Genomic DNA, 24,251 nt, shown 5'->3' on the forward strand with positions numbered 1-24,251 from the left:
TGCTGAGGATGCTACACAGCAGGCTGGAGGACTCAAATCACAAAAGAAAGCTGAGGGAGGTCTAGTTTCTTCTTCTTCCTCCCAGGGGGAAACTTCTAAATCAAACTGCCTTTTCCTGCAACACTGCATCAACATTTAAAAAGCTCTAACCAGCGATGAAGAGACTCTGGGACAAATCTGTGGCTTGTTTACATCAGTGTAGTTTCACTGAAAGTCAATGGAGCTGTGTCCATTTATATCTGCTGAAAATCTCGCCTCTAGGTTATTAAAGATACTTGGCAGGTTACTGGTGATGAGGTATTAAGTACCAGTCCCCGCCACAGTGGCAAGCGAAGGCAAAGGTGCTGATATTTATTTGTGGATTTATTAGCTGCATCATGCATCAATCACTTGCTGGGGACTGCTCAACAAAAACTCCATCTTTGAGAAAATGTTTTCCTTCAGAAGAAGAGGTAGATTTGATAGCATTAGCTTCTATACCGGAATACACTTTAGATGGATAGCCCTGCACCGTGCCTCCGCCTCCCCCTGGCAAGCTACACGATCATCCTGGAAAGCACGCAGTAGGGTGGATTTCAGAAATCTGCCTGTACACAGCATTGGGCAACCTTTGGTCCATTCCCATAGTGCCTGAGAACCATAAACAGTCATTAACATTCACATAGAAACTGCTAAAGTGGACGTACTACTTGGAAAATGCATGTTTTTGACAGTAATGAACCACTGAAAAAAAAATGATGTATGTATAAGTCACATCATATACAACTGTCTAGGAAATACCACACAGGAAGTTACATGAATGTAAAAGAATTACTTACTGCCTTTGTCATTTGTCATTAAATCATTCTGTCCTCCTCCCATCCGGTCTACTTGTTAGTTTTTCTTCTTCTATTATTTTTCTTTTCTTTTCACCCTCTCTCATGCTCTCACTCTGTCCTGTTCTCTTGTATACACTAGATCAATGGTTCTCAAACTGTGGGTCCGGCCCCCAAAGCGGACCACAATCCCGTTTTGACGGGGTCGCCAGGGCTGATGTCAAACTTGGTGGGGCCAGGGGCTGAAGCCAATGCCCGAGGGTGGCAGGACCTGGGCTCAGGCTTTGGCCCCCCCCTGCCTGGGACAGCGGGGCTTGGGCGGGCTCAGGCTTTGGTCCCCTCTCCTCAGGTTGTGTCATAATTTTTGTTGTCATAAGGGGGTTGCAGTGCAGTGAAGTTTGAGAACTGCTGCACTAGATGTACTGCCCCAACTGTGTGTGCTCTGTCCCCAGAAGGGTTGTGATCTGTCCTTCCTGACCTGCTCAGGCTTGTTAGATTCCCTTGCATGCATCTCTTGCTTCAAAGGGGGCTCTGAACAGACCATCACATTATGTAAGTTAGTGGTGGGAAAGACCTGAGCCCTTTCCCTGGCAAATGCAGGATACAGTCCCCCCACTAGAGGATGTGAAAGATACTTAACTGATACTACACATCACACGTTACCCAGAAAGCTAGTCTGACTCCATCACAAACAGCACTGGTTGCTAATGCTTCTTGATAATCCCCAACTCAATATTTAACAAGGATATTTCGTACTTCCACTGGTAACGCCAGCCCTGCTGTCCAACCTACCACAACACACGTATCAGTCCTACTCAGTAGAACCCCAGCCAAACTCGCTAACCATCCTGCTACCTTCTCCAAAAGATGAGAGTTTACAGGTGTAAAAAGTCTGCCCCAATCTCTATCAGTATTGCAGATTTCCTCCCGCTAGACGCTGACGCAAACATATATCTGCTATGTAACAAAACAAATTCTCAAACTATATTGATCGGCCAATTGGAAAGTCAGAAGTCACAAGAGAACACTGAACATCAACCAGCGTCTAATAGAATTACATAACAAATGAGAGCAACACACTTAATGCAAATAGTTCAACTTCAGGACTGCCAATAACGAGCCATTAATTGCCGTGCATTTTATCCATTTGCGTTTGGATAGCTCTGCTTTGAATCTGAGACAGACACAAAGTCTTAATATAGCTGGAAAGGAAACATCCTTGCTGCAGTCTCCCCACTGCACTTTCATAGGAAGCAGTCATGAAGCAGATGTTGCTTACACAAAGTATGGAAACATCAAATCACTGGACCTATTATCCAACCCTCCTTTAGCAATTTAAAGGATGTGATATCAGTAAGCATAACAGCAAACATTTCCCCCCCAAAAAAAATCTGAAAAGGGGAAGGAAGCTATAATTATGGGAGCTGTTCAAAGTCTTAGTAAATGAAGCAAAATAACTATTTTGTACACTGCTTCTTTAAACCATAAGTCAGAGGTTAGTTCAGTGTGTGTTACTGAATCAATGTAATGCAGCCATTCCAAATGTTACTGACAGGCAACATTTGACGGCCAAGATCCAGTTCGACCAAAATCCAGACCTGATCCAATTCAGATAAAATAAGAGCCAGTCCGCTCCATTTTTTCCCCGATGTTCAGAAAAGCAGTTTGTATATAATATTATCTATAGCAATTTCTATATAGTTTTTAGAGCTAAATAGTCAAATAGGAACATTTTTTGTGAAAATTTTCATGGAAAAAATTGACCCTTTTGGTCAAAACATTTTGAAATTAGAATTTTTTTCAACCATCTCTAGTATCTGTACATTTTTCATGCCTTTTGCTTGCCTCGCAGTTCAGCAAAACACGACATGGGGCGGGGGAGGAGGGGTAGTTCCTGTGGACTTCCGACCAGACAAACTAGGAAGTGCTGGAAATGTCACAGGAAAGCCAGTTCTCATGACACTGCCAGCAGGTTGCTGTTGGAGGGAATGCTAGGGGGATGAGAAAGGTAGCTCTCTGAGGACCAGATTATGCCCAGCTGCTGCACAGGTGTGCAGAGAGCGGGTGTGTGTTCACAAGCCCTAGCACCCCATATGCACCAGCCAGGGATAATCATAGTCTCTGTACTCTGAAATCAAAGAGGCTACTCCCTCTTAATGCCCTGAGCATGTCAGCCATTCCGTGGGTGTCTCACAAGCTAAACTGGTCAATCTGAGCCAGGCCATGAAAGGCAAAACCAGAATCAGACCTACCTCCTACTACAGTAGGAGGGGGAGACAAAGATGTTTTATTTATTTGTAGGTTTATTGGTCTCATCCATCCAGCATTCTCTGGGTACGTCTAAAGAGCTTAAAATAAAACATAACATGCTGACCAATGTCTGTTCTAAGCAGCCTCCCAGGATAAACGGAGCATATTCCTCACCCACACCAAAGCCTAGAAAGGAACAGATGAGCTTTGTAGCAAGCCTTCTGGCTCCACTGAACCAACAAGGGAAGTGAACGTCCACAGCCGAGGGCCCTCCATTGAGAATGCCCAGCCACCATTCCCCAGATATTCAAATCTGAGGCTATGTCTACACTATAGCCTATGTCAGAAAAACGTATGTTGCTCAGAGATGTGACTTTTCCACCCCCCCGAATGACATAAGTTATGCTGACATAAGTGCTTGTGTGTACAGCGCTATGTCAGCAGGAGAGCTTCTCCCGCCAACATAGCTTATGCTGCTCGTGGAGGTGGTATTTTTATACCAACGGGAGAACTCTCTCCCATTAGCATAGAGCATCTTCACCACACGTGCTGCCACAGGGCTGCACATATAGACGTGGCCTAAGGCTTAGCAAAACCAGGCCAACAAAACCAACCCATCTGATCTCAACGGTCATGTAACAAAGAGGGAATGAGGCAGTACTTAGATAGCCAGGACTCAAACAACATCAGGCTTTACAGATCAACATTGCCATTTTATATTGCCCAGCAAGCAAACTGGAAGCCAAGGAGGGATATCTTTAATATGCTCCTTGTGGCTAGCTGCACTAATTAAGTAGACCCTGAACTCTGCACTAAATTTAGCTTCTGAGTAGAAGTCAAGGGTAGCTCATGCAGAATACATTGCAATAATCCAATCTACAGCTCAAAGGTTTAAGACTGGTGGGGAGAACATCAGCAATAATTGCAATTTCCTAACCTAGTGCAGATGGATAAAGGCACTTTTGGAGCAAAGGGGGACCTAGAAATTCCCCCAGGATGCAGAGAAAAGCCAGGAAGACATCTCCCTTCATTTGCATTGGCAACAGTCTTTTCTGGAGTGAGTCCCACTGCAGCTTACTGTCACCCATGCCACAATTTCTGCTAGTTCCTGGAGCGGCTGGGAAAGTGCACCAGAGTTCTGAGAAATCCATCATCTCGGTGCATCTCAACTATTCCCTCCTCCTTTCCCAGTAGCCTCAGGTATGCACTGAGGAGCGACAGAAGAGAAACCTATGGAACCTTGTAAACAGCAGGCTGTTGGGGCAGGTGTGAGCATGGGGATGTCTATGCTTTTTGGGGACTGCAGAAAAGTCGTCAAAACCTCCTGGTCAAAGGTACCGAAGGCTGCTGAGCGGGGGAGGGATAGCTCAATGGTTTGAGCATTGGCCTGCTAAACCAAGGGTTGTGAGTTCAATCCTTGAGGGGGCCACTTGGGATCTGGGGCAAAAATTGGGGATTGGTCCTGCTTTGAGCAGGGGGTTGGACTAGATGACCTCCTGAGGTCTCTTCCAACCCTGATATTCTATGATTCTATGACCTATAAAGAATTATCGTGGATGGCTGATGTCTTTCCATTGCTAGCAGGTCATCCATCAACAAAACTAACCATATCTGTACCATACCCAGATCAAAAGCCAGCTTGACAGGACTCAGAAGCAACACAGTTACCCCACTATTCCCTTCTTAGTAACCTTCCCCTGAAAAAGGGAAGTTAAAAACTGGGCTATTGAGTGGCAAAGCTAAGAGACAGTTTCTTAAGCATGAGCTTAACAACCTCTCATTTGAGGGAAAATGGCACTTTGTCCCACTTTGACAGGGTCAATGTGCAATGGGCTGACCCATTGTTGTTATTATTAATTCTTATTGTTATTTCTGTATTGTGAAGCCCACTGGGCTACGCTGTACAAACATAAGTCAAAGAGACAGGACTTGCCCTGAAGAGCTGACAGCCTAAGGTGCTATGAAATTATGTGGGAGTTGGGCACTTACCATGTTCAGGCACTTCTGAAAATACCACTAGGCCTCTCTGCATCTTCAGGAGCCTAAATATCTTAGTACTTCTGACTTAGTGAAACTGATAATAAATGCCTACCTAGCACTTTGTCTATCCTGTGCTTCTCCAGTCTATTCTCCCCATGCCAGTTGGGAAAGTGACTGAAATAATAACAATCCCTCTCTTCTGAAGTAATCTGTCCAAACCCCTGGCAATTACCTTGCCACTTCTTCTGCCACCTGTCACCGGTCATCAAAGGGTTGCAGTCACCAAAGCTGGAGGTTCGAGTTGTAGATCCCCAGAGGCAATAGTACTAGAACCAGTCTGTTACAGCCAAACAGAAACGTAAACCACTGCAGCATCCCTCTAGGGAATGTTTTGTTTACTCCATAATCCCTTCTTTCCTCCTAGCAAACACATACCCCACTCTCACTTGACCTCTTGCCCTGCCCAGAATGATATTTTCATACAACTCAACCCATGGAACCCCAGTTTACCCTAACTTTTAAAGAAAACGGTGGAAGTCACTGGCTAAGCAGTTGGAACCTGAGTTTGCTGAAGTGCTAAACCAGCTTTTGACAGCAGTAGCTTTCGCTGGAGGTGCAGATAGAGTATTTTCTTTACTACAGTTTATTCAACTAGATCAGTTCAGTGACTAGTTCATTCAAAGTTATGAAACCAACTGGCAGTTTAAAAACCTGGAAAGCTTGTTTTCCTCTTCCAACCTGTGAATGAAAACTAGGTGTGAGGGGATGAGATCTACTAGCCCTAAAATCTTGAAGGACGCAGTGACTAGAAACAATCAGTTCAATTCACTAATTACAGATAATGCTGCCTTTGTTTAATAAATCACTTAGTTTTAAAAGCAAAGCATGTTTTGATAACTTTTTTCTTATGTATCCAGCACATTTAAAATAGTTTTATCAAATAATTTTTTAAACATGCTGGTTATGTGCATTTTAATTGAATTTAAAATTTCCATTCAAATAGAACTTGACACAAATCACAAGCAGAAAATTAATCATAATCTAGTAAAAAGTTAAAATACATAATTGATTAAATAAATGTATATAGGACATAGTGTATGTTCCTGGATTAGCAAAAAGAAGCATGAAATTTAGTGTTAAGGCTATGTTTAGTTGCAATTCAACACATTTTAATGGTTAACAACCAATCAGACCAACTTTTCTTTAGGAAAATAACTTAAAAAGTACAACAAATGCAAAACATGATTAGAATTGATGATTTAAATGGAGGTTTCTGGCTTGCTGGTTTTAATCGGTGATTTAAATCACTTTGTTTTAAGTCAATCCACCCTAAACAGAACTGATCTGAGGGCTGGGGCAGAGGGGATGCAGTGGACTCCCCTGAGCCCCTCTGGTGATGCCAATATAAACTTGGATGTATTATTGTTTATATTATGAATGTTGCTCATTTAATATTATAGGATGTGTGGTGTGCCAAGTTAACGCTGTAGGAGTGGCTTACAACCCACTGGGATTTACTGAGTTCAGTGTTTGATTTCTCAGCCTTGTTGCATGGAAGAATCTTTTTTTGCATTTATCCTCATATTTATGGCCTCCTTAATAAACCAAGGGGACTTCTTCCACGGCCAGGTACTACTCATTGTGGGTGAGGCTTGCAGACCCTAAGTTTAACTAGAGCATTTGGGAGTAAATTATTATTCTCATTACAGTAACATCTAGGGGCTAGGGGGCGTACATATATAAAGTATATGATGAAATAACTGGCTCTGTGGATGAGGCCTCATCTGGAGTACTGCGTCCAGTTTTGGTCCCCACAGTACAAGAAGGATGAGGAAAAATTGGAAAGAGTTCAGTGGAGAGCAACAAAAATGATTACAGGGCTAGAGCACATGACTTATGAGGAGAGGCTGAGGTAACTGGGGTTATTTAATCTGCAGAAGAGAAGAGTGAGGGGGGGATTTGATAGCAGCCTTCAACTACCTGAAGTGGGGGTTCCAAAGAGGATGGATCTAGACAGTTCTAGTGGTACCAGATGACAGAGCAAGGAGTAATGGTCTCAAGTTGCAGTGTGGGAGGTTTAGGTTGGATTTTAGGAAAAACATTTTCACTAGGAGGGTGGTGAAGCACTGGACTGGGTTACCTAGGGAGGTGGTGGAATCTCCTTCCTTAGAGGGTTTTAAGGTCAGGCTTGACAAAGCCCTGGCTGGGATGATTTAGTTGGGGATTGGTCCTGCTTTGAGCAGGGGGTTGGACTAGATGACCTCCTGAGGTCCCTTCCAACCCTGATATTCTATGCTTCTATGAAAGTGAGACAGTCCCTCCGAGCTTACAACCCACTGGGATTTTAACACTGACCTCAGTGGGAGCAAAGTGAGGCCAGCAATAAGCACTTGTGAAAAACCCACCCTAAAAAGACAAAGAAGGCGATATTATTCCTATGTTATATATTGGGAGTAGGGCACTGAGTGACAGGAAGTGTCTGGCAGAGATGGGAACAGAACTCCTATCTCTTCAGTGTCAGTCTAGGGTGTTAATCATCCTTTCTCGTGAAGGCAAAGGGTGTAGAGTAATTTTGCTTCTTAACAGTGAATATGGAGTTAAACTGTACTGTATTTCCAGTTGACAAATGAAAACTCATATGCAGCAAGCTCATTTTCAGGTGGAACCAATTACACAGGCAAAAAAAGTGAGTGCCTGAATGTAATAAACTATGGGTCTGGAACTTTCATTTCTTACCTCTCTGTCATACATCTTGAGAGGGGAGCCAAAGATTTGTACTGGTTTTATTAAATTGAGTTTTTAAAAGACTTTGCTCATTCCAGTGCCAGCTGCACAGCAGAATATTTAACGATGCATTAATAACTTTAAAAGGAATTGTGTTTGTGTACGTACAAAAACAGAGAGGGCAAATTACAGACAGTTTGTCTCTGTGAAGGCTGGCACAGTAAGAATCCCATTGAGAAAAGGCAGTTCTTCACAACTGCCCCTTTGCTTTATGCAAAAAGGATCTTTAGTTTTCATTGTTTCACGTTGGGATTTTTTTTAAAACTCCATTTACACTGCAAATGCAGCCGTGATTTTGTAACCAGGTCATTTTGTAATTATCCTCTGACTCAGCTGCAACAACCATGGCTGGGTCTATACTGTCATTTTTTTCCATAGTGCAACCATGTGTCAAATGAGTTTGCAACCCACATCAATCATCCTGCCGGCGTATGAACCTGTGCATTCTGGGAAAAACCGGGCATCTACCCCATAATGCCTCAGTGTGGGTTAGGGAGGACATGCACACAGAATGTCATCAGCCACACATGGGGCAATGTGCTCTGGGGTATTTTATCACACAGAGAGCTAGGAGGAAGGAGAATTAATCAAACCAGTTACAGAGACATTGTAAGGGGAAAGGGTACGCTCCTGTCTACACTGCAAAATAACAGCATTGTGATCTGGGTACAGGAAGTCAACCATGTACTAGCCCTGTAGGAATGACACATGGCAAGGTGCCATGTTTACTAACCAAGAATTAACATGTTGTGTGAAGACAGAAAGCATGCTTAGAGTCAAACATATCATTAATTGGTTAACTTGCAAGCTCAGGTAAGAACTGAAGTATAAGACAAGGCCTAAATGTCTTCCATGGTCTGGCATTCGACATGCAGTAACTGAAATTTTAAAAACAACAGACTCTTTATAGTCTTGTAAGGAAACTGGGGCACTGTGAGAAAACACAGAGCCAGATTCTGCTCTCAGCTACGCTGGGGTCAATCTGGAGTAACTCCATTGAAGTTAATGAGCCAGATTCTGCTCCTATTTACACCAGCATGAGATCACAATCAGACCTGGTGGGTGTGCACTGGTGTAGCTGAGAAGAGTCCAGCTCATGCTCTTCATTCTTGGACTGCTGAGCAGAATAATCAGACATCATCACTGTCCTATTGTGTTAGGACACAAAATTGATGACGTCAATGATCCTGAGAACACAGCAGTGCCTTGAAAAACTGTACCTTTAAGAGCCCCATATGGACTGCCCTTCCTTATCCTTTGCTCTCTCTTCCTCTGAGTCTTCAATCTCTCTCTTGAGCATCACTCTTCCCTAAAATTGCTATTCAATCCCCAGGCCAGATCTTAAAGTTCTTCATTAAATTTTATTCAGTCTTTACCCAGAAGACCCTCTCACCAAAGTCAATGGGAATTTTTCCTGATTAAATATGGACTTCATAATTTTTCAGTTGCTTTTTAAAAGGGGTGGGTTTTCTGCTCGGAATCCTGTCGCACTCTGAGGACAGTAGGGAATCTGAACAGTCTGGGAGCCTGAAACAACAGTGACTAGAGCAAATCTATAAAGAGCTCCCAACGTTCTATCCGCAGTCAAGGGCCCTTTGTTTCTTCCTTCCCTGGGGCCTACTGGAAGTTTTGTCTAATGTCCACTTGTATTCTCCAGCCATAGAAACAGATACATCTATTAATGGGACACTGTAAATTAAGTACAGAGGAAAAACTATGTCACTTACTTACTACCCTTCCCACAAACAGTAGGGATTGACCACTGTCAGATGGTTGTGACCGACCGGCTGTTAACATTGGGTTGGACTCTCATATCATTTACATTAGTGCAAACCTAGAGTAACTCCATTAAATAGAGTTAATCTAGATTTACACTTGTTGGAATGGAGAACAGAATTTGGCCCATAGTTATTGTACCTATAAATAATATATGTAATACCCTTTGCTGGCCATTTTCTCAACTCTGTGATCATATAAGACAGCAACAGAAGTGCAAACTAGCAATAGAGGAAGATGTTCAAAGCCATTGATACGCCTGCTGAGCCACTCGACAGGGCAGAATCTGATCTCAGGGGTGTCACTCTGGGTCCAGATTGAATCATGGGGAAGTAAACAATATTGGAACATCTCACAAAGGGGATTCTTTAATGGACATCAATTTATCGTATTTAAAACCTGAAACATAATAGTGTATAATAACAATATGCCCAGGCACCAGACAAAGTGTCCCTAGAGCAAGATCACCACTCCTCTGAGAAAGACTTTGACCAGATTTGACGTCAGAAACAAGCAGTACCTTTGCAGAGACAGCATGCTGAAATCTGTGCCCTGGAACACACTCTTTAGACCACCGGCTGGACAGAAGCTATTATGGATAAAACAGGAACTTTTTTTAAAAACTAAACAAACACTAAGTATTTGAGGGATTTGCTTTGGAATAGAAGATTAATGGGCATATTGATTGTATCGAGGGGCTGGGACAAAGGCTGACTAGCCGTGTTTATTTTTTAGCATCTGTTTGTGGACTTACTGTGCTTCATGTCCAAGCAAATATTGTGTTAAGGAAGGTTATGGACGAGAGTATGAAGTACAACTGGGTTGTCTCCAGCTGTGCCTGCAGATTGTCAGAACATGTTGCCATCAAAAAACGTCAGCAGGCTTTGCCACCTCATATCGGCTTGAATGTCAGCACCTTATAACGCTGTGATTCTCATGAGTGATCCAATGCAATGTGCTAGGGGAAAGTGACTGGCTGCCGCTGCCCCTCCAGTGGTTCTCTCCACAGAATTCGATGTGCTTCCCTCAATGGAACATGTAGTTATATAAATACATTGGAAACAAACACAGGGCCACAGCTAGAGCTCAGTGTTCACAGGATATTAGTGAACCACTGCAGCCATTACTGCAAATGTTTATCAAAGTTACAGCGTAACATTAAAGATTGGGGCTGGGCTGAGGGAACATTTAGATACATTGCAAACCCACTCGGCTTCATAAACGTGTACACTTGCCCCTGGCATTAAACTTGGTGGAAAGGTTCCATGAATACAGGCTCTATAAATCTTTCAGTGGAATCAGAGCCGTTTGATGGCAGGCATGAGGGCTCTGGCGATGCAAAAAGAGGTCATTGTAATGTGCCAGGAAGTCGCTCGCCTGGGAGAGGGGTGTTTGTGCAGGGAAGTTATGTGAGGGAGCGTTGATGTAAAGGAGAGGTAAAGTACAGCAAGCCACAGCAGTGGTGAGGTGAACTAGGAAGAGGGAGCAAAGACAAATGGAATAGGAAGGGGTAGCGAGGAGAGAGAGACAAGTACGGGGGATTCCCAACAAAATCCCAGGACAAAGAACAATTCTGAGGAATCCAACCATGTCAGATCCATCCAGCAAAACGGGCTGCTACTCTTGGATGCTTCTGCTGAATCACCTGGGGTGGCCTGCTGAGTTAGATGCTTTTTTGCATTCTCTGTGACTTCAAAAAAGTCTCAGCATTTCAGAAAATGGAGTAATTATTTATAATTCTCTCCTTGTTTATTTCTATGCATTGTGGCAACACTTAAAGGTCCCGATCAGGATCTGAGCTAGGCTCTGTGCAAACATAACAGAAGGGATGAGTCTTTGCATCAAAGCGTTTAATGGTTTCTTTTGAAAAGAGGGCCAAGTACTTTAGAAAAGACAGTCACCTTTTCTGTAACTGGTGTTCTTCGAGATGCGTTGCTCATGTCCATTTCACTGTGGTGTGCTTGCTCCCCACATGCACTGGTGCCAGAAGTTTTCCCCTCAGCAGTATCCAAAGGGGACTGACTCTGGCGCCCCCCTGAATATGCCCCTGAAATCACTGCCAGGTCGTAATAGGTTCTTATGCACGAAGTGATCCAATTGGAAATCCTCTGCGAGGACCCTTCATCCTATCTGCTGTAGTGATGAAGAGTTGAGTCGATTTACAGAAAGGGTTGGTAAGTTCTAAGTAAAAAGCCAAGGCCCTCCAGAAGTCCAGGGCGTGAAGATGCCTCTTCTCACTGGTCTTGTGCAGTCTGGGACAGAACACTGGGAGGAAGATGTCCTGGTTCATATGGAAGGTGAAGACCACCTTTGGCAGGAAGGCTGGGTGGGGCCACAACTGAGCCTTATCTTTGTAGAAGACAGCATACGGCGGTTCTGAGATCAAGGCTTTAATTTCTGAGACCTGTCTCACAATGTCACTGCCACCAGGAACGTGACCTTCCATGACAGAAGGGAAAGGGAGCAGGACCCCAGTGGTTCAGAGGGCAGGCCAGTGAGCCTAGAGAGGAGCAAGTAGTCCAGGACAGCCTGTATGGAGGAACGCGAGGGAGAGATGCTCCATTCGGATGCCCAGAGGGAAAACCTCATCCACTTGGCCAGATAAGTCAGTCTAGTTGAGTACTTTCTACTTTCCAGGAAGGCCTGTTGGACTCCTTGCATCCGCTTCTCTGGGTTCAGCCCTGCAGCATCCATGCCGAGAAATGGAGGGACCCGAGGTTGGGGTGTAAGAGCCAACTGTGGTCCTGCAACAGCAGGTCTGGTCGGTTGGGCAGGGGTCAGGGAGGGGCCACTGACAGGCTCATGAGTGTGCTGACCCAATGCTGACGAGCCCACGCCAGGGCAATCATGATAACCTGCACCTGGTCTTTCTTGATCTATGCCAGGGCCCTGCTGATGAGAGGAATCGGAGGGAACTCACACTTCAGGCTCCATGACCACGACAGGAGGAAGTCATCGGGGAGGAAATCCTTGCTCAGACCCTGTCGAGAACAAAACCAGTGGCATTTCCTGCTCTGTCTGGTAGGGAACAGGTCCACTTGGGGAGTTCCCCACCTTTAGAAGATCATGCAGGCTACCTCTGGATGGAGTGACCACTCATGGTGAGAGGAGAAGTCCCTGCTGAGCTGGTCTGCCAGCATATTCCTGACGCTGAGAAGGTGACAAGCTTCCAGGTGGATTTCATGGCTGATGCAGAAGTCCCACAGCCTTGACAGAGAGCCGACGAGCGGGCTCCCCCTTGCCTATTGATGTAGAACATTGAGGCTGTGTTGTCCGTCAGGACTCATACCACCTTGCCCGACAGGTGGGGAAAGAAGACTCCACACGCCAACCGGACCGCTCGGAGCTCTTTGACATTCATGTGTAACTGTGCCTCCTCCAGGGGACCACATCCCCTGTATCTGGAGGTTTGCTGAGATGTGCCCCCAAGCTGAGGTCCAAGACGTCTGACACCAGATCAATGGAGTGAGGAGGGTTGTCGAATGGAACCCCTTCTAGGACTGTCCTGCGGTCGGTCCACTATCTCAGCAAGGTTTGTATTTCCTGGGGAATGGTAACGAACTTCCCCAGGAGGTCTCGGGACTGGAAATAGATAGTCACCAGCCATTGTTGCAGGGGCCGCATCTGGAGTCTGGCATGGTGGATCACGTAAATGCACGCTGCCATGTGGCCTAGCAGGCGCAGGCAGACCCTGGCTGCAGTCAGAGAGAACGCAGAGACTTCTGCGATGAGGTTTGCCATCGTGTGGAACCTTTTCAGCGGCAGGAACGCTCTGGCGCAGGTAGAGTCAAGGACCACTCCGAAAAACTCTATCCTCTGCACTGGGACGAACGTCGACTTTTTGTCATTCACCAGTAGGCCCAGAGAGCGGCACGTGGCTTGAAGCACCACAACATCCCTTCAGACTTGAGACTTGGAGCCCCCCTTAACAAGCCAGTCATCGAGGTATGGGTAGATCTGGATACCCTGGCGCCTGAGGTAAGCCGCCGCCACCAACATGCACTTGGTAAACACCCTCGGTGCTGTCACCAGGCTGAACGGGAGGACTGTAAACTGGCAGTGGTGGGGCCCCACCATAAACCGGAGGAAGCGTCTGTGTCCTCCAAAGATTGCTATGTGGAAGTATGCGTCCTTCAAGTCAAGGGCGGCATAGTAGGCTCCTGGATCCAGGAAGGGGATAACAGAAGCCAGAGAGACCACGCGGGACTTTAGCTTTTGAAGGTACTTATTGAAGTCTGGCTGGTCCAGGAAGGGCCACAGACTACCCATGGCCTTTGGGATTAAAAAGTACCAGGAATAGAACCCCTTTTTCCTGTACTTGAGAGGAACTTCCTCCACCACACCCAGCTGTAGTAACCCATTTACCTCCTCTGTGAGGAGACTCTCGTGAAAGGGGTCCCTGAAGAGGGATGGGGAAGGCAGGTGGGAGAGGGGATAGAAAGGAACTGGAGGGTATAACCTGCTCCACTGTACTGAGAACCCAGAGGTCCGAAGTTATAGTGGCCCACAACAGGAGGAAAGGGAAAAGGCAGTCGGAGAACACTAGGAAAGAGGGATCTGGAGAATAGTCTGGTAGGTTGGCCTCGGTCGCACCCTCAAAACGTCCGTTTGGCCCCCTGCTTATTACGGCTCAAGCCCGACTGGGCCGAGGGTGGAGGCGGATGGCTCGGGCAGCGCTTGTAACCTTTGGCTCGTTTATGGGGCTGGTCCTGCCGAGGCTGGCTCCACGGCCCTGTGTCTGCTGCCTTTGGCGGTCTCTGGTGTCCAATTGGTCCTGTGATTGGCACCAGGCCCTTGGAGATGGTCGGGGCCAGCCCCAGAGTTCTTGCAGGTGGCGTGTGCCTCAGAGGGTCTGCGCCAATCTACGGGCGAGGTACACCTTGAGTTCCTCGATCGGTGCCCCAGGTGTGGGGACCGAAGAGGGCTCCACTGAGTCTACCCTCTAGTCCTGAAGCAATGGCTTCAGGCGGGCAATTGCTGGTGGGACATCCCTCTTGATGGAGATCAGTACCACTGAGGTGGGGACACACGCATAGGTGCCAGCACGGGTTTTCCCCAAGACTGGGGTACCGCGGGAGCCGGTGAGGGCGGAACCAGGATCATCAGGATGTCTTGAGCCACTTGAAGAGCTTCTGGCGTCAATGGCACCTGAAGCTGCCTAGGGCCTGCACCGCTATCCAAGCTTGTAGGCAAAGCATGGGATGGGCTGCACTGCTTGACTTAAGATGAGGACTGACTTCCCAAAGGGGGTGTTGAACTTCCCGGCACGGGTCGTGGCTCACCCCCAGCCCTCTCCTGTCCCTTACGGGGGGTAGGAGATCTTCCCCTCCCAGTCTTTAGTGGCTTCTTCCCTGGAGCTGTGGAGGGGGAGGGGTGCCAGCTCGTGGATGGCGCTGGCGGAGCATCAGTGCGGAGTCGTACTGCTGCTCCGGACCTGGAGTGAGTGCCGACTCCATCAGGAGCGCTTTCAGATGGATAATGCGCTCCTTCTTGATCCTAGGTTTAAAGGACTTGCAGATATGGCACTTGTCACTTATGGGACTAATGAAAAGTTGAGAACTACTACTATGGGTAACTAAGAAACTGCTAACTATATACAACTACATTACAGATTTTCAAAGTTCACAAGAACAGAAAACGAAACACTGCTAGTCGAAGCAGCAGATGTTCCAGCACCGTCACTGGCAGCAAGAAGGAACTGAGAGTGGGGGGAGCCGGTGGCGCTCCTTATACTGTGCCATACGGGTGCCACTCCACAGGGTGCCAGAGCCTGTCCCCTACGGATACTGCTGAGGGAAAAGTTTCCAGCACTGGTGCATGTGGCGAGTGCCCAGACCTAGTACGGAATGGACATGAGCAAGCATTCGAAGAACTTAAAATTTCTTGCTGGGTATCTCCACCTGCAATGACTCACCTGCTGCAGCCAGAATGTCGTAGCCATCTTCTCAGAAGCTATTTCCCTCCAACCTGGTTTCGCCTTATTCATGTCTGTTTTCCCTTAGGTAAATGTCCTGATCATCACTCTGGTCTCAGGTCTCTTCTTCCTTAGGAGAGTTTGATGCAGCTGCCTTTCAAACCCAATTATCAGTGCCCCTAGTCTTTCTGTTCCTCTTCAGCTACTCAGAAAGGGCATCTAGAGCAAGCTCTTCTCCCTCGTCTCCCGAGACTAAACTCTGTGTTGTACCCGCCCCATTTTCAGCCCATAACATAAGGGACCAAAGCACTGTGTGAACATACCTCTTGTAATTTCAGCATTGCCACACAAAACGTTCAAGAATCACAAATCGCCCCCCCCCCCAAAATCACAAGATTTTTAAAAATAATAATAAATTTAGGGATCTTTTTATTTGCCTTCTTGTTCTGAGCCTTTACAGCACACATCTGCCAGCTGGACTTGTCACAGTCTGCAAGCTTTCCAGCACAACCAGGAAGGCTAGGAATTTGCTTTTATTTAACGAAAGCTGAGATTCTCCCATGATCACCAGATTCCGGGAGCTGGGGCTTTAAGAAGAATGCCAAATATTGCAAGATTCACGATCAAATAGCGAGCGCTGGCAATGCTGCAACTTACAGATCAGTCTCATCTAGCATCATTCCAAACCTGCAGACACTGGGCCAGACTGTGCATGCACCACCTGGGCAGGGGTCTTATCCTTCATGGAGCTTGCCCATGCAGGGAAGCATGCCCACTGTGCCACACCTAAGGAGGGTGCAGAAGGCACTCCCTGCAGGTCAGTCAGGGGGAGGGATGACCCTATCGTCTCCCTCCCGCTTTGGGGTGGCTTGCACCCTGGTGGGAGCTAGGAGGGTGAGGTTTCTGGGATCAGAAAACTGCAGCGACTGAAGCTGTGCCTAGCTCCTGGGATGTGCCTACTGGAGAAAGGCTCCCCCCCTACACCATTTTGGGCACCTCCGCAGGGGGCAGGCACAATATGCCCCACTCTTTTGCTAAAGAGAGAATAAAATGCACATCTGCCTGTCAACATGGACACTTCCTATCCACGCACTGCAGACACTCACCCTCTCCCTTAAAACTCCCATGCATTTAAAAACCTACAGGGTCATCTTCATCACCAGAGACTGGTCAGGTGCCTTGGTGTAACGCCCTGGATACCGCGGGTGTGTGACCAGTGCTTGCTAGTTCAGTGCAGAGGTGTAATGAACGTATATTTTGTAGTGGCTGGTTAAATCCTTCATGCAATATAGGCCCCAGTGCAAAAGACAGTACCTGAGAGAAGGACTGCAGTAACATTCAGGACCATTAGGAAGCGTGTGTGGCAAAAGTGAAACAGGCTGTGGTCATTATTAACTTAGGAAGCACTGGCCATGCAACTGGATCCTTCGCACAGCTATTTTCACAATCAGCCTCTCATGCACCCTCCCACCAGGGCCTAGTGAAAACGATCCCCTCGAGTGACTCGTCTGTGAAACAACCTAATAGAATTTTCTGCACAGCAGGTGCTTGCAGCAAGAGCCATTTAATTTCTGCACTAGCTGAAGATGAGGCAAATGGGGCAAGTCAGACAGGAATCTCAACATACATCATGCCTGGAGCACTTGGGGTCTGACCCGTCAGCAAAGAATCTGTGCAGCAGGACAGAGCAATGTTCCTGCCACATGGCATTCTATGCACCAGCCAAATATACATAGGAGCACTTACACACCATGGGGATGGGGACTTTAACAATGCATGTCATAACGGTAATTCATAACCATCATTGGGGATTTGAAATTCCACCTTAAAGAGGGCCCTAGTTACAAGAGCTAAGGAGAGAAACAATAGCCTTTCTTTCACCCAGTTACTGATCCATGAGATGATCTTCCCTCTTATCCCATGACTGCTTAGTTTGCTTAAGGACCATTGGTGAGGGACCTTGTCAAAGGCTTTCTGAAAGTCCAATTACACTATATCCAATGGATCACCCTTTCCCACATGCTCGTTGGCCCCCTCAAATAAGTCTAATAGATTGGTGAGGCATGATTTCCTTTTACAAAAGCCACATTGACTCTTCCCCAACGTATTTTGTTTATCTACGTGTCTGATAATTCTGTACTTTAATATTGGTTTCAACCAATCTGCCTGGTTCTGAAGTTAGTGGGATCGCCTTTGGAGCAGTTTTTAAAAAATAGGTGTTATATTAGCCACCCTCCAGTCATCTGGTTCAGAGGCTGATTTAAGCGACAGGTTACATATCACAGTTAGTAGTTCTGTCATTTCATATCTGAGTTTGTTCAGAACTCTCGGGTGATACCCTCTGGTCCTGGTGACTTATTACTGTTTAATTGATCCGTTAGTTCCAACACTTCCTCTATTGACACCTCAATCTGGGACAGTTCCTCAGATTTGTCACCTAAAAAGGATGGCTTGGGTGCAAGGATCTCCCGCATAGCCTCTGCAGCGAAGACCAATGAAAATTATTAATTTAGCTTCTCCAAAACAGCCTCATCTTCCTTCAGCACCTTGATCATTCAAAGGCCCCAGTCTGGCAGGTTTCCTGCTTTTGATGTACTTTAAAAAAAAAGTGCTATTCGCTATTGTGTCTTTTGTTAGTTGCTCTGCAAATTCTTTCTTGGCCTGCCTTGTTATACTTTTACACTTAACTTGCCAGAATTTATTCTCATTTCTCCTCACTAGGATTTGATTTCCAATTTTGAAAGGATGCCTTTTTGCCTCTAACCGCCTCTTTAACTCTGCTGTTTAGCCACGGTGGCATTTTTTTGGTCCTCTTACTGTTTTTTTTTTAATTGGGGTATACATTTAGTTTGAGCCTCTTTTATGGTGTTTTTAAATTTTCTCCATGCAGTTTGCAGGCATTTCACCCTTGAGACTGTTCCTTTTAATTTCTCTTTAACTAGCTTCTTCATTTGTATATAGTTCCCATTTCTGAAGTTAAATGCTACTGTGGTGGATTTCTTTGACAATTTTCCCCCCTACAAGGATGATAAATTTAATTACACCGTGGTTGCTATTACCAACCTATTCAGCTATATGCACCTCTTGGATCAGATCCTGTGTTCCACTTAGAAATATATCAAGAATTGCCTCTCCCCTTGTGGATTTCCAGGACAAGTTGCTCCAAGAAGCATTTACTTAACGTGTCTAGAAATTTTTTCTCTGTGTCCCTTCCTGATGTGACACACAGACAGACAATATGAAGATAAGTTGAAATCCCGCAATATTATTGAGTTTTCTGCCTTTGTAGCCTCCTTAATCTCCCATAGCATTTCACAATCACCATCATCATCCTGGTCAGGTGCTCGGTGGCCTATACCTACTGCTATACTCTTATTGTTCAAGCATGGATTTTCTATCCACAGAGACCACGAAGTCTTTAATAACCATTCCAATGCTCTCAGAACTTTTCATTGTGAATTTCCACAGGTTGACAGACAAGTTAAGTTTCTTTACTGCAAGCAGCTTTCCCTCCAGAAAGCGATCTCTACATTCTGTACAATTAGTGTGTTCAGAATCATCAAAAGGAATGACCAGGAGCACTTTCTAAATCTGCTCCCCAGCGAAGGCCTGGAGATCTGTGTGTGAGATATTTGTGCAACTAGAGGGTGAGAGAGGGTGGACTTGTCCAAGGGCATGTGTAGACGGATGGGCTAAAGGGGTCTGCCATGAGGGGACAAGGATGAGGGAGGGGGAAGATGAGTTGAAACTTCCTGTTATGGGGAAGGATGTCAGCTTCTCCATTGACGTACAAGCACTTGTGCTCAGGCAGCAATAGAAAACAGGGTCCTGAATATGAAGAACAGCACCCAGTTGGACCCTGGGATCATTCTGAGGCATGGGAGGTGGAGATGTCTGTCAGTGCTAGAAAGCAAGAGCACCGTAAGCGGGAGATTGTGACGGCTGAAGTCAGGCAGGGGAGCAAGGAAAAGGTATAGCAGAGGCAGGGAGGGGAGGGCAAGTGTCTGATTTGCTGATCCCATTAAAACTGAGATAGTTTTTTTCATAACCAGGTTTCTATCTGGACTGTCTTTGTAAAACCCTGGTACCCACTATATGAAGACACAACAATTCCTCGTAATGTATCTTAAGGAAGGTCTCTGGGTATAGATTGCCCTTCATCAGGGTAAAAGGCATGCCAGCCCTCGTCACATCTTTCAACACAAAGACCAAGCGTCAGTCAATAGAACAGGCCCCAATCGTACTGTGAAGATGCTACATTTTTTCTCCACCCAAGATATAAGCAGGCACAAAAGCTTGGGGGAAGGGGGGGCGAGAGCCATAATGAGTCTTTACACAAAAGCTACATAAATCTTTGTTTAAAAATGCCAGTCACAATGCCCCGGCTTATCTGCATTATCCAGTTCTGGGGCCCAGACCTGCAGTACCGCAGCCTGTGTAGGTCCCACTGAAGTCTGTCAGAGCTTTGCATGGGGAAAGACTCCAGAATTTTGCATCATTAGAAATAAAGAACACTGAAATAAAGAACACTGAAGACTGCACGGCTAAGATCCACTGTTACCAGTAAGAGTCACGTCTCTGCCTAATAGAGATAAAAGCTAATGTTTTATAAAGTGCTCATCTGAATTAGGAGCCATGTACCATTTTCAAAAATGACTTAGGTACTTGGGAGTCTTGTTCCATTACTTCCAATGAGACTTAGGCGTCTAAGTGCCTCAATCACTTTTGAAAATGGAACTTAGGCTTCTAAATCACTTAGGCACTTCTGAAAATGTTACCCAAAATTGGGGTTAATAGCATGAAAGGAAAGTGGCGGCCTTCAACGACGGATGTTTTTGCTCTTATAACCTCTTAGCTGTTCAATCTTTGTTCCAAGCAGCTTCATGTTTAAAATCCTACACTATGCAAAACAGCAAAATGACTATTCTGGGCAATCAAGCATAAAGAAGGGTTTTCCCAGGGCCAAGCTAAAACTGGCCCCTCCTCTAATACGATAAGTGCTGCAAGGAAACAGTTGTAGGGCGGATATGCCACAGAAACCAGCCAGAAACGGCTCTCGGCAGTGGTTTACGTATATAGTACTTACTTGTGCTTGCATTAGTTCCGATAGTATTGATCGTAGTGGGAACAGAAGAGGACGAGTAGAGGGGCAAATGGCCATTCTCACACCCCAGGTTTTTGTCCTGCCAGCTGGATGCACTGACACATATCCCAGAATCTCGAGAGTTCTGCCACCCATTCAGCTTGTCGTCGGAGTTCTGTCTTTGGTGATAGTAATGTGTCTGTCCGTAATCCACAGAATCGGACCGACCTCTGTTTTGGTTGCCAAAACTACCCGATGTGCGATCCTCTAAGTGATTGAGCCACATGGCCAGAGCGCTCCTGTCTTCCAGAGAAGTGGCAGGATGGATCAAAGCATAGGACAAAAGCTGCCTGCTCTCTTCTATGTGTTGGTTGTGTTCAATCGAATGAGCCAGGATTTTAGGCAACAGTTTCATGTATTCCACTTTTGCTTCAATGTTTCCCGGTTTCAGTAAAGGCAGATGGGTTAACAACAGGGAGATCACTTTATCCTTGGATTCCTGTTGCCATTGGTTAATGATTCCTGTTGGAGGGGTAAAAAAAAAAAAAAAAAAAAAAAAAAGAGTTGTGAAATCAGCAAATAAATAAATAGATTCCTACAAGGTACATATAACATTACAAAGAGATTCCTGTGTGTGATGCCCTGAGCTATGTGGAATTCTCTTTTATGGCACATATTTAAGTAACTGTGATTTTGGGTGCCCAATTTGAAACTCCTTAAAGAGGTCTGATTTTGAGGGGGGCTCAGCACTTTTTGAAAATTAGGCTCCTTTTAAGATATCTCAAGATGGACACCCAAAATTACCAGTCATTTCTGAAAATCTTAATATAAAAACATAACGTAATATAAGAATGTCCACAGAAGGTCAGACCAACGGTCTATCTAGTCCTGTATCCTGTCTTCTGACAGAGGTCAGTGCCAGATGCTTCAGAGAGAATGAACAAAACAGGGCAATTATCAAATTATCCGTCCCCCGTCATCCAGTTCCAGCTTCCAGCAGTCGGAGATTTAGGGACACCTAGAACATGGGGTTGCATCCCTGACCATCTTGGCTAGTAGCCACTGATGGACCTATCCTCCATGAACTTATCGAATTCTTTTTTGAACCCAGTTCAAAACCCAGTTTTGGCCTTCACAATATCCCCTGGCAACAAGTTCCACAGGTTGACTGTGCGTTGTGTGAAGAAGTACTTCCTTATGTTTGTTTTAAACCTGCTGCCTATTAATGTCATTGGTGACCCCTGGGTCTTGTGTTACATCAAGGGGTAAATATCGCTTCACTTTCTCCACACCAGTCACGATTTTATAGACCTCTATCATATCCCCCCTTCGTCTCTTTTCTAAGATGAACAGTCCTAGTCGTTTTAATCTCTGCTCATGTGGAGACTTTGGCTAGCAGCCCAAATTCTGCCCTCTGTTACTCTACTGACTTTAATGAGGTTGCACTGATGTAACCAATGGCAGAATTTGGCCCAACATTTGTTAACATTATATGTTATACAGAAAAGAGTTTCATGTACTAACGCACTTCAAAGACACCTTCAAAGACACAGATTAAAAATTACATTCAGTACAAGGGAAAATGAATACTATTAATGCATGAAGTCATAGAGTCCTAGAGTTTAAGGCCAGAATGGATCACCAGATCATCTGGTCTGACCTTCTGTATACCACAGGCCACCAAAACCACCCAGCACCTACACACTAGTAGCAAAATTTGTCTCCTCTGAAAGTTATTTATAATTGCAACTGAAAACCATGGAATGATTTCACTACAGAAGCACAATTTTTAAACACCAGCTGATTACTTCTTTGTGAAAGCAGTGGACAGTTTTGATACAGAGAGAACCTACAACATATAAAACAATGACTACTACACATGCCCAATACCTAGCCTGTGTAAACTGTCAGTGGACCTCCGCCGATCTATGTCAGCTGAAGATTTGGCCCTGTGTTTGTAAGAATGTTCACACAGCGTCGAACAAATTCTTCAGAAAAGACAGGTGTTGGTACTTTCAGTAATTTAAATATTTTTGATTGGCATAATACAATTATCGACCTGAAGAAGAGCTCTGTGTAGTTTGAAAGATTCTCTCCTTCACCAACAGAAGTTGGTCCAATAAAAGATATTACCTCACCCACCCTGTCTCTCAAATTCAGAAAGAGTCATTCCAAAACATACTATTAAAGGCTCGGATTCTGCTACAGAATCTATGCAAAACTGAGCCAAAATTTGTGCTCTAAACTTGTATTTCCTTGTATGAATGTTGACAGTTTCTCAGAACATAATACACACTCTTACCAGTTTCAGATTCCTGTTTAAAAGCAAACAACTGTTTTAGCACAAAACCACTAGATGGCTTTCTGGAAACATTGATCATTCCAATTCAAACTTTGTGCAGAGATATTTCCTCCCCTCACCCCAGTGTAACTCTACACTTTTTATTTCTTCGAAATCACTTCCAAATTGTCTGATTTCTCTTTGTATATCAAACTGACAAACGTGTGAACTGGATTTAGTGACAAAGCTATACTAACTCGACCAAAAAGGAAAAATGTTTAATTGGGTAACAGAACCGTGATTTGAGTACACTGCATGTGTGTATAGGCCAGAAAGGCCAGCAATTTCACTTTTGCACATCATTCCGATTGTCCCAATGGGGCTCCCATCACTCAGAGGTAGTGACTATAAGCATACAAGATAGTACCAGTACAAAAATCTGAGGATGAGGGGTGGGGAAAGGTCCATGGGGCAGGGTTGTTGATGGAGAGGGAGAAGAACAATTTCCTTTGCTTTTCCCTGTGGGAAATGATGGGAAATCTATGATGACCCACTCCTTTTCCATAATCTCTAACTGATGTGGCTTAGGAACAAACTACCCCCGAGAGCTATTTATTCCAGAATTGACGATACAGGGTTTCTTGCACCTTCCTCTGACGCAAATGGCGCTGACTATTTTCAGGGACAGGATCCTGGACTAGGCAGGCCCCTGGTCTGATGCAGTGTGGCAATTTTTATGTCCTTATTGTCATGCAATACTTTATATCCTCAAGCTGAGAGAGAGTGAATGTCACACGTAGAGCCTGGCGTGGATACAAAAATGTGTATCCGCATCCGACCCATGAGCTGCAGAAATGGTCTGCGGATTTGCGGGGCCCTCCCCAGCCAGACCAGCGTGCAGCCCAGCTGGCGAGCTCGGGCAGCCATGGGGAGCTGCCGTGGACCCTTCACCTGCCCACGGTGCAGGGTGAGGCTGAGAGCAGCCCCTGGCTGTGTTCCTGCCCCCCAGGCAGAGAGACTAGCTGTCTATCTGGTGGGGCATTCCCAGTGGCCCACCAACTAGATACTTCCAATCGCAATAGATCATTGGCATGCTGTCTGACTGTTGCCACTCTGGTTGCTTTCCACCTACTACCCTCTTCCCAACTCAAGTCCAACTGCCGGCCTAGCTGCGCTGCCTGCCTGTCAGCTGCCCACCTCCACGCTGAATTCTGAGTATGCTCACACGAGATATCCTGGATTATGTTCCACACTCCTCTGTGGTAGTGTGCTCATAATGCAGCGGAAAGGCAGCTGCATCTAGGGCCAGGGCTAAGGTGGGCAGGGGCACCGGAGGTAAGCGACAACAGAAGGAAGGAAGCTGGAAGG

General features: G+C 45.6%; 1 protein-coding gene across 9 annotated transcripts in view; it reads right to left on the reverse strand.

Annotated features, from left to right (window-relative positions):
- Positions 1 to 24,251, reverse strand: part of SAMD4A (sterile alpha motif domain containing 4A) — a 208,895-nt gene that overhangs the window by 66,463 nt on the left and 118,181 nt on the right. For all 9 annotated transcript variants that reach the window (XM_075129981.1, XM_075129980.1, XM_075129984.1 and 6 more), the window contains one exon: positions 20,606 to 21,124. In XM_075129981.1, coding sequence (XP_074986082.1) covers positions 20,606 to 21,124 — 519 coding nt within the window. The remainder of the gene's footprint in view (positions 1 to 20,605; positions 21,125 to 24,251) is intronic.

Source organism: Caretta caretta, chromosome 6, assembly GCF_965140235.1.
Source record: "Caretta caretta isolate rCarCar2 chromosome 6, rCarCar1.hap1, whole genome shotgun sequence".
Classification (NCBI taxonomy): domain Eukaryota; kingdom Metazoa; phylum Chordata; order Testudines; family Cheloniidae; genus Caretta; species Caretta caretta.